This window comes from Phallusia mammillata, chromosome 5 (assembly GCF_965637545.1).
Source record: "Phallusia mammillata chromosome 5, kaPhaMamm4.hap1.1, whole genome shotgun sequence".
NCBI classification, from domain to species: domain Eukaryota; kingdom Metazoa; phylum Chordata; class Ascidiacea; order Phlebobranchia; family Ascidiidae; genus Phallusia; species Phallusia mammillata.
Window position 1 is genome coordinate 15,569,223 of NC_137256.1, and position 16,993 is coordinate 15,586,215.

The following is a 16,993-nucleotide window of genomic DNA, read 5'->3' on the forward strand; positions in this document are numbered from 1 at the left end:
CCGTATTGCATCAGTTTTGACAGCATAGTTGTATTTTACAACTTAAGCAAGGCGTCGGCGTTATTATAAAAATTATAGAAGGTAACATATTTCTTGCTTTGCAAACATTTCGTCAGTTTAGCATTTCATAACGACGTTATATTTAGCTTTGATTGGCCGACTTAACATTCTTGGCAAAACCACAGGCTTGCCATATTAACTCCGCTCACCGACGCTCACACTGAAGCGGCATCGACGTCACGGCGACGAAGCAGTTATGCGCGAAGAAGGCAAGAGTCGAAAGAGGCACAAATCAGAAGGCGTTCTATAATGAACAAGGCCACAGATGTGTTGTGTGTGTTGAGAAGAGGTAATTGGTGGCAGATTATGAGTTGCACAACTTTACAGTTAGTTTGTGTGGGCTAGTAAAGAGAGTGATGTCGCCTCCAATTTTGTTTATTTTACAAAATATGGCTGAGCTAATATGCGTGATCACAATTTAACTAATGCATTGTTTTTAAAATGTCATTCAACTATCTGGCAGCTGGTCTTTGTAAGATTGCGCAAATACGTCAGTCAGTAAATAGGCAGAGCATCTTGGCCCAGTCAACCAGCTCTTTATTAAAAAAAACTTGCTCCTAAACAATAGGACGTACTGTTTGCTCCATCCATTTAGTGTCTAAAACCAACACATCACCGTGGAAAAAATCGTTCAGACCGTGTAATGACGTCAGACAACCAGCCAGCTTTTTACGGGCAACCTTTAACACATGTACCAAAACTTAACCTTTGAACAAGCGGAATAAACACTTGGTCAATAGTAATAAAGTGAAGCGGAAGTTGAAATTTACTGAAGGTGTAAAAAGGGAAAAGGCGCACTTGATTTATGACCACCGATTAAGGTAGAGTCAGAATGAGTCTACTTTAAATTATACCGTCCGAAGAATGTGGACTTTAAAAGTAGGTGTCCGTTGTATTACGGAACTTTAAAACTTGACATATTTGGACAGGTATGTAATGCACGGACTACAATTTCCTGGAATACCCTGTACTAGCCTAAATCTGTAAGGTTGTGTAAGCATGACAGAAACAAGGAAAGCCTTCAATCCCTCAAAAAGAAGCAAGCGGCCCAGGAAGCATCGTTAAGAATGAAACACTTGGATATTTCCTGCATCAAGCTTGTTGCCATAGTTATGCTGGCGTGCGCCGACGGTGGAAATACTAACACTATGAGGTACAGTCGCATTCTTCCACCAAACCAAAGAAGTCCATACAGCAGCGGAGGAAACCATAGACGATATTTCAGTACATTACAACGCAGTTACATCATTCACAAAGGATCCTCTGCCAAGCTACATGGCAGCAGAGGAAAGGCGTCCCAATCCACATCCTTCGATGGCAACAGACAGCGTCCTCCAATGCAAACTAGTACACCTGCTATGCCAATTGCCCGTCCTCCTACAGCGCTAAGAGTGAAGGGCACAAACCGATTTGCAGCGCGATCGCTTAAATCAACGCTGGTCAGCACATTGCGAAGGTAACCCACAGAGTTTGTAATTGTATGATTACAGCCAGACAACAGGTGCAAAAAATAACGTATGTTTTACCTTCATCACTTAGCAAGTGTTTCAGACTCTGCTTGTTCGGCTCAACTGCCATTATTCTGTAGTGTCCAGTCAAGTGTAGCGACGTGACATCAAACAGACCGTAAAATCGTGCATGCTATTGTCCATCTCTCCATATTTGTTTAATGGTTTCTTAAGTAAACACTCAATTGCGGTCATTGAAACACAACGCTAATTCCCGACGTCGAAAATCTTTCAGTAGACTTATTATACGGACAATCATCCGATAGCTAAAAATGCTTCATGCAAAAATTTTCTGTCAAATTTGGGTAAAAATACTGAAAATAGTTAGGAACAAATGACGTCTTTGGTCAACAAAACCTGGCAACGGTCGGGTTCCGAAGCGACAGGAAGCGATATAAGTGCGATAAGATTTAAGTGATAATCAACAATACACTCCTTCTTTTGCTTGTAAACGTAGCAGCTTGAGGCCACTTTTCGATGCCAATCGCGAACACGATTTGTGTAGGTCACTGCTATCAACAAGCACTATTGCCTTTTTCTGGCTAGATTCTGTATAAGCCGGCTATAAGTTTTTTTTCTGAAGTTCAGTGTTTCTTTCGTTTGCAGGTATGAAAAAACTGGGAACAAAACTGAACTTATTCGGCGTGTGGAGCGAATTTTGACCAACCTTCCGGGGCCACAGAAGTCGGTTAATTCACTTCGCAGGACGTTCGCCAATCACAAATTAAAAAGGTACAAACAGTTCTCTTTAAAAAACAAACTGTTTCACCAACGGCTCTTGTTTTGTAAGCCGTGCAGAATTTGGAAGATTGTGGAGCGGAATACATGAAACAAAATTGGGACTTAATCAAATACAAACCGAATGCGTAGACTTAAAAAAAAACATTACTTCCACAACCACAAGACTACAACAAACCACTCAACAACATGAGAAGTGGGTGATTTTTGTGCACTGTTTACATACTCTTTGTTCACTTTTCATACATCGTGTTTAGCAATTTATCTAATGTTCAAATGATGATTAAACAAATTGAAAAACACCAGAATATTCAAGATGTGCGATATTTTGAGGTAGCTGAAAGAGGAACCAACAACTCAAGGGAGTTATATCAAATTAAGGTAATCTAAGTTAACGCCAGTTCTGTGTTGAAACTACTTTGCTGGCCTTTGATAAAAATTCTAGCAGTGTGATAAGCCTATTCAGCAAACAAATTAGATGATCGTCAATTATTTTCTAACCGATAAGAGGTTTTATCAAGCTCCACAATGCCACACTTTGATGATAAAAAGCAGTGTTTGCCAAAGACAAAAGACAAAGCGCACATGAACGCAAGCCCCGATACTGACTATGTTCAACACCTCGTCAGCAAACAAAACACTACATCCAGAACAGTAAAGTGCCTATTTTTAAGGAAGAGATCGATCAGGAACTTCGAAGCATACGACTAGAGAGGGATACGATGGCCCAGAGTTTAAGCCACATACAACGCCGACTACAAATTAATTTCAACGAAGAACTTAATCAACATCGCAGCGTTCTCAGCCAAATTGAGAAAACAATTGTCACGTAAGTAAATGGTGTTTTTCTATCATATTTTGAATCGAAACGCGAGACGCATTTCTCGTGATCGCGAAAACATTTTATTGGTTTAGACCAGTGGTTCCCAACCTTTCTACACTGTGGGACCGGTAAAAATTTGAAAAAAAATCCACGGACCGGCAACAAAAGATCGTATAATGAATGCAACATGTATTTATAAGCTTTTTGTTCACCAAAGTTGTCGTTGAGCAACATAATGCAAGATTTAGTCATAGCCTATGTATTTAGGACGGAACGTTCGCTTCCAGTATGAATCTTATCTCAAAGTTAAAAGTGAAGAATAACTTTGTTTTCCAAAAAAATATTGACAAAACAAACATATACGTCACAAAAGCTTTATCAAACAATTTCGCGGGTATCAACGGTGGAAAGCTACCCCAGTTTTACAGCCAAGCGTAAAACGAGTTTCGCAGGTACCAACAACTTTGCTATAGGTCTACTTATCATTCCATTTTAAAAAGTAACTCGGCATACAGTAAGATAATTTGCGGACCGGCAATATATTTGCGCGGACCGGCGGTTGGGAACCACTGGTTTAGACGATCAAAAATTTGGACACATTGCTCACATACTTGTGTGTCGCGCCAAAAATTATGGCGGTTAATTACTTGACAGACATAATGACATGCTGCTTAATCACGACGAAACAATCGCTTCCCGGCAAGTTGCAGTTAATTGGATCAATCACACAATTCAAGGGCAAAAAAGAGAGATGAGTGACATAAACATCAGAGTTGAAACACTACAACGAGAAGCCGATTCCAACATTTATCGGCTTTTAAAACAGGTAACTTGCAAAAAAGTGTTTTACAGGTTTGATTTATGAAAAGTTGAATAAACGCTTAATGATCGTTCATACAACAAAAAAGACATGTCAAACAAAAAACAAAGACTTTAAAAGCACGCAGGTTATGAGACTGCCCCGCCAGCTATATGTCAAACCGCGTGCATTCCTGAAGTGTACCGCACGCAAGGAAACCAGTGACAGAAACTTTCCCCAGCCTTATAGGATCGAATAACACGGTTCACGGACCAGTTGATGGCTTTTTAGCATGAGTACATGTCGAAATGGCAGCTTGCAAACAGGTGTGGTTCAATTACTGCAGAAGCGGTAAAAGTGTGGAACGATAATACAAAAAGGCTTGCGAAAACGTTTGATGTTTCAGTTGGAGGTCAGAACAGTAGGGCATTGTCAGAATCTGGATATAAAAGGGTCAAGAAATAATTTATGTAAAGACAACATTTACGACAAACAAATACTATTGATTTTGCAGAGCGTAGCTACACAAACAAGCTAGTTTCCACAAGTAATCGCCCAATTTTCCTAGCGCGCGGTGTTTAATCTATGTGGAAAGAAGGTAATTAAAACATTCGGCCCTTGAAACACTGTTGACATTTACCACACGTGCGTAAATCAGCAGCAATTACAACATTCATAAATAAAACTTCGAAGATTTATATTATGTAACCGACAAAGAACAGTTATATTGTAGTTGATAACGAACACTGCAGTAGATAAATGATATCTTTTTTACAGGCAAGATCAAGACTTTCGACCATCGCCGGAATTCAAAGTTCAGTGATGCGGTTAAACCGATCATTGCAACAAACCACATTTAAAGAAAACTACCTTGAGGCCAAACTGGCGAATATCGAAGAGGTATTATATATGATTTCCCCATTATCCCCACTGAATTGTTGCTCTGTTTAAGTGCACACCATAAGCCTGTAAGTTGATATTTGAAGTGACGGCCTCTTGCAAACCCACACAACCGTTAAGGTTTGCGTGGGAAACGTTTGTCGCGTTATGTCACCACTCGTCACTGCTACACGAAAACACAACCACCCAAGTTTTCAAACTTGAAACACAACCTACAGATTCTTCAAAGACTTATTGATCATCTAAACAGTGGCAAAGAAGTTGGACCAGTGCCCGAAGCAAACTCTACACATGCGGAACTTCGAAATTTATCACACACGACAGTTAAAAAAAACAAAAACGTAAGCAGTTACAGTTACACATTTCCAACAAGCAAATATTTATCTGTATAATTTGTAGGCTGACCACGAGGTGATTCCGCAAACAAAGACGACAAACACGAAGCCAATTGTTCTCAATCACCTTAAATATGTGTCAACTACAGCGCGAGATGTTATGGTGAGTCATCCCTTTTTTAAGCGACATGGGTCGTTTGCGTTCATTACCTGTAACAATGTCGCCCCTTGTTTTCCGAAAACAACAACAACAACCGTGTTGGACAGCGTTAATAAACGAAAAATTAAAGGAACCCGTAAAATGGATACTTTAAGCCGTCTCTGCAACCACTACAATATGATTTACATTTTGTTGGACAAAAACATAAACCTCAAAAAAAGTTAGGTAATTTTTAGGAAGCAATCGAGGAGACTGGCTTTGAAGATAGGCTTGATCGTATGTCTCGTTCATTGAGGCATCACAACGAAAAACTTACAAACGTTTCTGACACAATGAAAAGCGTGATGGAAGACATACGCTCTCTGTCTATTACAACATCCAACTATTTTTCAATCATCAACGAACAAGCTAACACAATTCGAAAGCAGAACGAAACAATAGCAGTTCTTCTGCACAAGGTAAGGACAGGATATGAATTTGTAAAGTGTAGTGTAACTTTTACTGTTTAGTTTTCGCATCGTGAAAGCGTGCTCGCGAGTCACCTGGAATATCAACACAACACGGTAATGAAGCTAATGAGTATTGTCACAAGTTTTGCGCAACAACTTCGACAACCTCTACAACAACACAGAGGTACCAACATTATAGGGGTGTTACGTGCCAATCATTTTTCTCCCTACATGGCAGGAAATTGGACGTAAATCTGTGTCGGGAAATAATTTCAAACAATACTCTAAATGTCCGAAATTTCAGCGTCCACCAGAACGAGACTACACTAGTTTCGGACATTGCCCCAAAACGGGGCCAATTTCCTCATTAGTTAATTACACAAAACCAATCGCTTGTTTATTCCTTATATTTGACTCTAAAGCGGTTAGTGTTTTTATTGTTGTCTGCGTGTTTTTTAATGCACAATACACGCAAAGGGAACAAACTTATAGTGTAACTTCAAGTTATTTAGGGTAGTTTTGTGACTTAAAATCAAACAAACCCCTGCTATAGAGGATTAGATCACCAGAAAAATATGTTTTTTTGTAGAAACGCCTTAATTTTCTAAGCATAACTTTTATAACACTGTAAAGTTTATGTTTCTTTTTTCTTGTTCCCAAAGATTGTCACGACTTGTGGATGAATGGACAATTTACTAACGGGGTTTATTCGGTGATAAAAAACATGGAAATGAAACCTGTTTACTGTAATATGTCTGATGAAGGAGGCTGGACAATAATTCAGCGACGGAGTGATGGAACTCAAGATTTTAATACAGGCAAAATTTTTAATGTGAACTTTTAAGTTAAACCTAAAGTTGCAGTTGGAAAAACCAAAGTTTTCTACATAGACTTGCATAATTATCAAGTTGGTTTTGGGAGTGTGTTCGGGGAATACTGGTTGGGGCTCGAAAATATTCGATGGCTTACACATGGCAGAATATATTCCCTTCGAATTATTCTGGAAGATTGGGGAGGAAATCAACGCCATGCAACATATGATCAGTTTATGGTATATGGGCAAAACTATGTGCTTATGGTAAGATTAACATTTGAAGCAAGACTTTTAAGTGTACATGCTGAAAAACAACAATTTCTTTAGGTCAGTGGTTATCGTGGTAATGCAGGAGATGCGATGATGGCAAGTAATGATGTTCCATTTCAAGCCAGAAAACAAGGAAGAGACCGAACAATAACCAGCAATGCAGATTGCACAACAACTAGACAATCAGGCATAACACCATTGTTTTCAAATGCACAAGAAACCAACATTTTACCAAGCATTGTTTCAGAATTTCACTTGCAAACAAAAACAAAAGGATGTGAAAAATTCTTTTGTTTTATTTGTTTAGATCAGGGGTCACCAAACTACGGCCCGCGGGCCGGATCCGGCCCGCGAGGTCATTTCATCCGGCCCGGGACGAAATTTTTTGGTTTGTAAAGTCGTATTAATAACTTTGTAACGTTTACGAATTGATCTACTCCTTACTAAAGTTGTCCTGTCACAATATTTAGAATTGATATTACCTAGTTTCATAGGATTGCAACTCCCAGGATTGATCAAAGCCAGTTTGTTACGTCATAGACAAGACTACAAGTGTTAATTGTGCGCAAACAATGGCCTTTTTTGTTACCTGTGACGTAATACACAAGCATTGCTCGTAAGATGAAACTAACTATATAGTTTAACAGTCGGATCACTAGATTTTAAATGGGATTGTAGAAAGACCAAATCTTGGCGCCCCTACAAAAATCACCTTGTGGGCCAAGTTTGGAAAGACGGTGCTAGGGCATGTAAACTATGCGGCCCGCGCGAACAATTATTTAAACTTATCCGGCCCGCAGTGAAAAAAGTTTGGTGACCCCTGGTTTAGATAATAGATTGGTTCAATCAGGCAAATGTTTGTACCTGACAGCCCTTGTGTAAACATAGAAATCAACCTGACAATATTTAGGTACTCAATGATTTTTTTAGGTTGGTGGTTTCCTACAAACTGTGGTGAGGCAAATCCCAATGGCCCATATCCAGCTGACCCAAGAAAGCCAGCAAAAAAGGAGAGAGAAACCAATTATCTGGGTGAGCTTGTGGAGCCGACAACACAGTGGATGAGATGGAGGAGAGATGACTTTCCATTAAAGAAAGTGTCAATGCAAATAATTCCAAGGGATGTACTATTAGAAAGTGATTTTTCTACAACTTTGCAAGACGAGCTGCAACCAGAAGATACAAACCCTGTGCATAGCATACAGTCCGAAGAAGTTGATGAAGAAGTTCCCGTATACAATGCTAGACAAGTGGTTCATAACACACCACAGTTATGATTTGCAACAAAACAAAGTCACTATCAAGGTGTTTTATTTTTCTTGAAGAAAGACTTACACTGAGAAAATGAAGCTGTGTCATATTTCTTATCAGTTGACATCGGACCTCACAATGGCCAAAAAACTTTTGTCAAACTTTTTTGTCAAAAATTTTGTGTCGTTTTTTTATCATCGCTATCTCAGCATTTGATTGTCAATTCACAATTGTGTTTGGCAATAGACTTTGCAGGCTAAAGCTTTAAGTTTGGGTAATTTGCTAAAAATTCAAACAATCACTGTTCTTGCATTAATGTCACTACACACTGTATGTTTAAAATAACCATCTAAACATTTTTCATTTTTTCTCCATTAACATTGTTAAGAGTTCTGCACATTTTATATTTACTTTGGAAAAAACGCCCATTGGTAAAATATATGTGTCATACAAGTCTTGTCAATAATGAATCTTATTTCAAACACATAAAAAATATGGAGTATGACTAATTTGCATGTAATACAAGTTTTGTGGTGTGACTTGCGTTAAATCAAACTTAATTTACCAGTTAGATATAGCTTTACCAAACATACCTAGAAAAGCACAGAAAAAAATATAAACCTTAAAGGTAAAAAAAAGATGTTGCAAACAAAAACTAAACATCCTTAATATTCAAAATACACACCATCAACACCGCAAAACAGTTTTTTAGATTGCACAAGTTTTTTAAAAACACAGCTTTTTAGATTGCACAATTATTTTAGCAGTCATAATATACCATCTTATTGGCGTTAGATTTTAAACTAAGACTAGAAGGGTGGCTTAGCACATTTTGCTATTGCATATACACTACATATAACCTATTTTAAAATGCTCATATATTCCTTATTCTGAATTTATCATGGGTCCCATATTAGCCACCATCTGTTAAAACCTTGATCAGTACTGGACTTAAATAGTCATGCTATTAAAAGTACAAACTATACAAATCTGATTCAATTTATACATTTTTTGAAGTTTGTCCTATTTAAAGATATATTCTAAAGCAGCGGTTCTTAACCTTTTTGGTGCGGCGCCCCCCTTGAGGGATGGCTGACCACTTCACGCCCCCCCTCCTTTACACTGACAAATCAATAATAATAACAGTGTTGAAATTGCATTTCATTTATTGCTCACGAATCAGTGGGACACTTGACACTGTTTGATGGCAACTAACTCGTTAATGCGAGGTTTTATACCCGACAGTGCACATCGTAAGTCGCCTTCAACTTCCAGCTTGTTTCTGTACTTTGACTTGATGGCAACCAGTGCAGAAAATGCAGCTTCACATAAATATGTCGATCCAAACATAACTAGAACACGCAGGGCCTGAGTTGAAATGCGAGGGTAAACAGGGAGGTATTTGGCCCAGAACGCCTCAAGGTCCAACTCTTTGAAGTTGTCCTTGGCTGTGGAATCGAATTTTAACTCGAGAAACTCCTCTTGTGCATCGGCAAAAATATCTGCCACTTCGCACTGAAATGGGCTTCTTACAAACTTCCAGGATTCTCGTTTCTCGTCTATATCCGGAAAATATTTAATAAATTCCGCTTTTAGGTCTTTTAGGTGAGTTTTTATTTGTATCTTCAAATCACACCCAAAGTTCCCATTTGTGAGAGCAGAATCAAGGGTACTAAAGCCAGCTGGATTTCCTTCTTCAATTCGATGCTTCCAAAGGTCAAGTTTGGACATAAAAGACCGAATGATGTCATGATGCATAATGATATTGATATTTTTTCCTTGAAGTTGAAGGTTGAGGGCATTTAACGAATGAAATATGTCCACGAGATAAGCCAGCGATTGTTGAAAGCTTTGAGATCGAAACTTATCCAATAAAACTTCCTTCTTTCTCGAGTCTAGAAATATTATCACTTCCTCTTGTAATTCATGGAGCCGTTGTAGCATATTTCCCTTAGACAACCATCGAATATTTGTGTGAAACAACAAGACTTCATGATCAGATTGCATATCCTCACACATAAGCTTGAAAAGACTGTTAAGCGATCCCGCCTTTATATAGTTAACGATTTCAATAGCTATGGTCAGGACCTCCGTGAATTCAGGAGGCAAAGTTCTGGAGGCTAAGGCTTCACGATGAAGTGCGCAATGTGTGCCTACTACAGATGGATTTTTTCTTTTACTCTCTGAATAAAGCCAGATCGCAGACCAAGCATGGCTGGAGCTCCATCCGTGCACGCTCCTACCAGTGATTTCCACGATAGTTGGTTATCCTCAAAAAAGTTTGACACAACATTAAAAATATCTGCCAATGTTGCAAAACTTTTTAATGAGTGGCAGAATAGCATTTCCTCATTTATCGTGTTACCTGACATGAAACGAGCATACATCAGAAGCTGAGCACAGTTTCCAATATCTGTGGTTTCATCACATTGTATAGCAAAGAAAGGAGACTCTTTTATTTTTACAAGGAGTTGATCTTTGATATCCTGGGACATTTCATTGATTCTCCCCTTGATGGTGTCATTTGATAGTGAAATTTGATAAAAAGTGCATCTGCTTTATCCTTGCCCAGTACTAGTTCTGCTGCCACGAGCATGCTAGGTTTTAAAAGAGACTCCCCAATGCTATGGCTCTTCTTATTCTTTGCAACCAACATGGCAATCTCGTAAGATGCCCTAACAACATTCGAAGATCTTTGCTGAAACGTCTCACCCATGTCCAACTTAACCTTCTTCAATGAGCGGCTTTTCATTTCAAAGAATGCTTTAGGTTTGTTGACTAAGGTAGGATGTGCTGTTGACAAATGTCGTTTTAAGCGCGAGGGCCGCATTGCATCATTGCTAAACGCCTTGTAACAAATTGAACACTGTGGGACTTCTGTGTCACCTTTTTGCATCGGTACAAAACCAAATTGAATGTAGTCGTCTACATACTTTTTTTTTCGCTGCCATTTTAACTATGTTATGCTTTCTGATTTGCAAGTTAATTTTTAGCTATGTTGGAACTGTAACATAAGAAAAAGTTAACCTAATTCTCAAGAATGAGCCTGCTCTCGATCGCCTTACATACACTACACTGCCACTTCCACGAAAATGCATTAAATTGTTGTTTTTTCACTGAATGATTTTAGCATAACTGCTGCCAACTGCCAACTATAAAAATTGAAGTAAACACGTTTGTTATGTATACTACATTATGACATCATACATTAAGCGGTTGACTGAGACAGCATGGTAGAACAACCACACAGAAGGCTAAAAGGGACATTTTAAAATAAAGTAGTATAGGTAAGAGCTCGCCCCCCCCCTCCCCCCTGAAAATGACGCACGCCCTCCTGGGGGGGGGGGGGGGCGTGCCCCCCCCCCCCCAGGTTAAGAACCACTGTTCTAAAAGAAAGAAATGGTAAACAGTGGCAAAATAGAATAAAACACAACAATCAACATCTATAAATAGCAAACTCTACAAGCTGACCAAATTTATTTTAATTTAAACATCGTTTAAAAAAATTCACCCATTCTAGGGGCCTAGTAGGGTAAATGTAAACACTGTAAAAAATCATTTTAGGGGTCTAGTGGGCTAACTGTTGAGGTTTTACACCAAAACCAGTTAAATATGAAACCACAATGAGTGGGTCAAACTTTCAGAAGAAAACAAATCAACTAAAATCAAAATGTGTTCCCTTCAGGAAGGGGACCCAAAATAATAATTTATGCTTAAAAGTTTGTTTTAAAAATATCAAAGACATACTGACCTCAGCAATGAAGCGAAGATCAGTTCGAACTTTGCTAATTTGATTCACAAACAGCTGAAAAATTCATTCATAGCCTTTTCAACATGTACATAAATATGCTAGACACCACACATAACTTCTGTTTAAAATAGGTGAGAGGCTTACCGATTTATCTTCAACACGTGATTGACATACACGCTTAAATGCTTGAAACAACTGAGTTGTGAAATCTTGGTATCGCTGATGCACCAAAGAACAAATTTGAACAGCACAAGAAACATCACTCATTTTTAACTTTGCATCTATAAGTGTTGAAACCTACAAACATATTTTGCAGATTGGGCATGAGTTTGTTAAGTGTAAACAAGTAGTTTTATTACCACTTCCTGCATATATCTTGTCAAATTCAGAGATTGAAACTCATTGGTAAGTGCTGTTCGCTGTTGTTCAGTAAGTTTACCCTGTGAGGATACAAACAATTAGTATGTATATATACATAACACAACATCTATCACATTTAATTTACTTAAAGCACAAAAATATGGGTGGTACTAAACACAGCATAATATTGTATGATACTACATAGTTGAATGTACGATAGCACATGTGGCCATATGCACTATGCGTGCAGGTATGATACTTTGGCGGAATGAGTTGAGCTGGGACCAAATACCAATACCTTTTACATGCTTTAGCCTGTAGTTTCTGTCACATTATTTTGCAAATTGTCACTTGACGCAATTTTTTTTTTTTTGGGACCTTTGCTGTGGGTCTGATAAGATAACATATGTACGGAAAATATGATTTGATTTGCCGAATCAGCAATTTTTATGACGATTTAGTTTTTAAGCAACTTGTTACGGCAGGAAATAAAAGTAAAAAAGCAATTCACCATATAATTACAGCTGGCCATATATTGTTCACGCTTAAACTGAGGTCACGTTGGATCAAGTTTAGGCCGTTGCAGTGCTTTGCAAACAGACATTAAACACGTCTTAGGGATCATTAATGCAAACCTACATAATAACATCTAAAAGCGGCTATAAGCACCTTACATTGTTAAATGTTGGCCCTAGGAATTTATTAACTAAAAAAATCATAATATTTTTTATTGCAGAAAGTAAATGCACTCAATAATACTAAAACGTTGGTCATTATGTCACGTTTATGTTGCAATTAAATGCCCGTTTGTTTTGAAACATTTATTGTTGCGTTTCAACCGATGTCTGTTCGATTAATGACATGACTACAAACCCATTTGTGTTTGGCTGAAAACACGTTTTAAAACTGACATAACTTAAACAAAGATGTGATTATGATGCTGTACAAAGGTCAAGGCCGGGGGGAGGGGGTGCGTTGGACACCCCCGTAATTTATGCCGGTGTTTTTGTACATCATTTGTAACATGCAGTATCATACATTACTATTATTACCATGCATTGTTGAGTATCACTGTAAAATAGGTTCACTAATTACCAGTTTTTTTACAAATGATGTGTTTTTTTTAAGACTGGAATCCAATTTACGGAAAAAGCTTTCATCAGGGCGCTTGGATGGTGCTTGCTGATTTGTAATCCGAAAGTTGATTTTCTTTTCATTTTTTTCTCCAATTTCCTTGATTAATTGAAGAGCCTGTTCCTATGAAAAATCAACAAGGTTTGAACAATCTTCCGCAAAGAGAACACATAACGGAAAAATACCTTTTCTTTGTTTGTTTCCTCTTCCTCTTCAATACTTCCAGATACACCATCTTCTTCACCATTTCTAACATTATCTGGGAGAAAAGATGATTTGTAAGGAGAAGATGTAGTCAAATTGCTAAAAAAAATTTTGAGTTTTGTGCATTTTTGGGTTATGTTACCATAAAGTGTTCTAATTGAATGCTGTATTCAAACTAGCATGTTCGATTGCTCTTGCTAACTCCACTTCAGAATTTGTTTCTTTTACTTTACACATTTTCTGTCAGCATTGTCCGACTGGATTGGTGCAATACACAATTTTTGTCAAGCTGCATGTAACAACGACTTTTTAGGAGCTCTAGCCAAACAAGCAGAAGGGTTAAACAGCTCCTATAAATGACAAATTCTACAAGCTGTCCAAATTTCTTTTAATTCTGACACTGTTTAAAAAAACTCACCCATTTTCGGGGGCTAGTGGGGTAACTGATGGGGTTCTATACCCAAACGTATAAAATATAAAACCACAATGACCCAATAAAACTGTAAAATTTTGTCCCATCAGCCAATGTCTAAAATTTTGACCACTGAAGGTGTTTTGAGCAATAACTGTTAATGCTTCTGAACTGACATCATGAGGCTCTATTAACACCCCCTACTGCCAACCGCATAAACGTCCATTAAACAACCCACAAACACAAGTAACATGTGTCTGGTTGTCTTTTTAACACTACAGAAACTTTTCGTTTGTGGTGCCCTGCAACCAAGTTTTACACTTGGGGGCTAGCGGAGCAAATCTGGGGTTATCAAGACTTCTCTCTTTCCTTCATCGCCCATAACCCTGAAGGGGGTACTGACTGGCTGTGTAACAAATATGTTAGTCAGCCGTTGTAAAGTTTGAAAACACTTTTTCTTGACCAAACCAGTGTTAGACAGAGAAAAGAAAGAAAACAAAATATGGAAAAAAACAATATGTGTCCCCTTCAGGGAAGAAGACCCATAATAAACATGCTATATGACAGGGGTGGGCAACATACGGCCCGCGGGCCGGATCCGGCCCGCGACGGGATTTTGAGCGGCCCGCAGACAGTTTCTGGTCTTGCATGATAATGTGGCCCGCAGCCACATTCTGCCGCAATCCCCTACTACTTGCTTACTCCGTCAAATTATAGTTGTAACGGACAGTAACGCTCCCCATTAGCAAAAAACTTTCCCGCCGTTGTAACCATCGCACCATACATCCATTGTTACGACATAACTGCCAACCTTGTGTTTGGCCTGATTTCTCGGTTTTCTTTCTTTCCACACGTGTAGCCTAGTTAGTGTTTCAGCAGTATCTAAGTCTGTGGTGTATGCATTAAATTTGCTGTGGTGAATAATTTTATGTTATATCAGTTAGATTGTTTGGACTGTATTGTAATTGCGACGTTCTTGATTGTATTTAGTTTAGGTGGTCAAAAATCCGTTTTAAATCACTGGATAAATACGCGATTAATATATCGATTCAGGAATCCGGCCCGTCAAGTACTTCATTTTCCCATATCAGGCCCGCCGACTGGAGAAGTTGCCCGCCCCTGCTATATGAGGTACAAACTAACCTCATTCAATTCAGCCATTGTTGAAAAAAAATGAATTATAGGGGTTAGTGGGGGAAATGGTGGCGTTACAGTGGAAAATTTAACAACAGACACCTAAAAATGGCATATTCTAAATGCAATATTAGGAACACATGAATTAATATCTTTTCCATTTAACAACATAGTTGAAACCCCATACTTGTGAATGCAATCATGTTCAGATTCACAAAGACAAATTGCTGACTAGAAATGTGGCTCACCAAATTGTTTGGAATTTATACACTACAGCAAACCTCTGGCTAAACCAGATTTGGTTTATCTCCATCTTCACCTAATTTGAATAAAACTTCAGGTACTAATGATTTGCAATCTTTTCCTAACGACATTGTCTTATCCAGATCGCCTTAAGTGGACAATTTTTTTGGTCCAAACGGTTATCTGCAGATATAATTGTTTCCATATGCAAAAAGTGAACAAAAACTAGCAGGGTGGCTTAGCACATTTTGTCGTTACACATACACTGTTTATAACCTATTTTAAAACATTAATATATTCCTAATGCTTATTTTACATTGGGTCCCATATTAGCCACCGTCTTTTATAACCTTATTTGTTTCTGCAGGCAGGAACTCATGGGTCCCCCATCCATGTACATGCAAAGTTGAAAATAATGCATTTCAAGAGATAACCATGGCAAAGTCGGTCGGGGTCGTACGGTAAAACACAGTGATCGGCACTGGGCTTAAATAATATTACTATGTAGAGTACAAACTATACAAATCAGATGCACCCCAGATATTGTTTGAAGTATGTCCTCTTTAACGGTCATTTTTAAAGAAAAGAAGGAGTAAATAGTGGTATAATGGGGTAAAACAAAAAGTAGACTCCTATGAATAGCAAATTCTACAAGCTGTCCAATTTTCATTCAATTTGAACATTGTTAATAGCATGTGCATATATGTGATCATGTCATTACCATGAAAACAGGAAAATTAAATATTTACACCCAATTTCACTGAGACAGAAATTTGCATATTGTTGGTTGGTGCAGTGGTCCAGTCTGCAGAGTATGGCAGCTGCATGCGCGATTTTGTTTTGAAAAAAAAATGTGCATCAAAGGCATTAATATTCCTGTCTTATAAGTTTATAAACTCTATCGCTTGCTTTGCGCCTGCTGAAATTGGTCTTGCACGCAAATTTACGAGCCGTGCATGCGCACACGTGGGACATATTAAGTCCTGCACGCATCAGATCTCGTCGGGAACTGCCATGTTCTGCAGACTGGGCAGTTGTAAGTGTTTTACATCAAATTTGTAATCCAGAGTAGTTTGACTGCAAGTTCTGGAAAGCTCCCTAATTTAAACTGTCTTTCTGTTACAGATATGGACATAAACAAAAAGTATGTTCAGGAAAGGACACCCGTTAATCTAAATACCAGATGAAAAAATGATTCTGCGAAATTAGAACAAAAAATGACTTACCTTTACTTTGATTTTCATCCATATTCATACAGAGTTTAAATAGCATGCAACATTGTGAAAAAATGTACAATTTTTCACGTAATTCAATGAATACCAAATGCCCACTTTAACCACCTGCAGTTTGCAACAAATTGAAGACAAAACTATTTTTTTCTTCCTAGTGTACATTTATCTTGTGTCTGAGTGTGTGTGACTGTGTGTGTATGTGCATGTGGGTGTGAAATTGAAATAGGTGTTACGTGTTATATAAAATAGATTTTTTGCACATTTTTTTTTCATCACATTTGTTGGCAAACAAAATTTCTGGCTTGTAAAAGTTTTGCACGCTGTCCATTTGGGCAAAATCATTTGTTTCTGCACATACTTTTATTGGTGGAGCTAGTAGCTCCGAGCTACTACCGTCCCGTCCCGTGAGAACTGAC

General features: G+C 38.2%; 2 protein-coding genes across 4 annotated transcripts in view; one reads left to right on the forward strand and one right to left on the reverse strand.

The window, feature by feature from the left end:
• LOC145229087 (regulator of nonsense transcripts 2-like) overlaps positions 1-16,987 on the reverse strand; it is a 46,895-nt gene extending 29,908 nt beyond the window's left edge. For all 3 annotated transcript variants that reach the window (XR_013860352.1, XM_080094349.1, XM_080094350.1), the window contains exons 1-6: positions 16,572-16,987; positions 13,538-13,611; positions 13,314-13,475; positions 12,218-12,298; positions 12,003-12,155; positions 11,859-11,912 (exon numbers count right to left, since the gene is read on the reverse strand). Coding sequence is in view for 2 of the 3 variants with exons in the window: in XM_080094349.1 (XP_079950475.1) it covers positions 11,859-11,912; positions 12,003-12,155; positions 12,218-12,298; positions 13,314-13,475; positions 13,538-13,611; positions 16,572-16,617 (570 nt within the window). In the remaining variant the exon portion in view is untranslated. The remainder of the gene's footprint in view (positions 1-11,858; positions 11,913-12,002; positions 12,156-12,217; positions 12,299-13,313; positions 13,476-13,537; positions 13,612-16,571) is intronic.
• LOC145229088 (uncharacterized) lies at positions 951-8,646 on the forward strand. The gene is made up of 15 exons (XM_080094351.1): positions 951-1,516; positions 2,175-2,300; positions 2,359-2,502; positions 2,564-2,687; positions 2,981-3,135; positions 3,784-3,955; positions 4,706-4,828; positions 5,047-5,169; positions 5,228-5,326; positions 5,560-5,781; positions 5,833-5,956; positions 6,435-6,590; positions 6,663-6,850; positions 6,914-7,043; positions 7,787-8,646. The coding sequence occupies exons 1-15, from the start codon at positions 1,128-1,130 to the stop codon at positions 8,131-8,133; spliced, it is 2,622 nt and encodes an 873-aa protein (XP_079950477.1). The 5' UTR covers positions 951-1,127; the 3' UTR covers positions 8,134-8,646.
• Positions 16,988-16,993: the final 6 nt, after the last annotated feature.

What these genes read in the sequence shown, in the direction of transcription:
- LOC145229088 (XM_080094351.1), top strand. Translation starts at nt 1,128, where the DNA reads ATGAAACACTTGGATATTTCCTGCATCAAGCTTGTTGCCATAGTTATG. An exon ending in CAGTTAAAAAAAACAAAAAC is followed by an intron (nt 5,170 to 5,227) that starts GTAAGCAGTTAC and finishes TATAATTTGTAG; the next exon opens with GCTGACCACGAGGTGATTCC. An exon ending in GGCAAAACTATGTGCTTATG is followed by an intron (nt 6,851 to 6,913) that starts GTAAGATTAACA and finishes CAATTTCTTTAG; the next exon opens with GTCAGTGGTTATCGTGGTAA.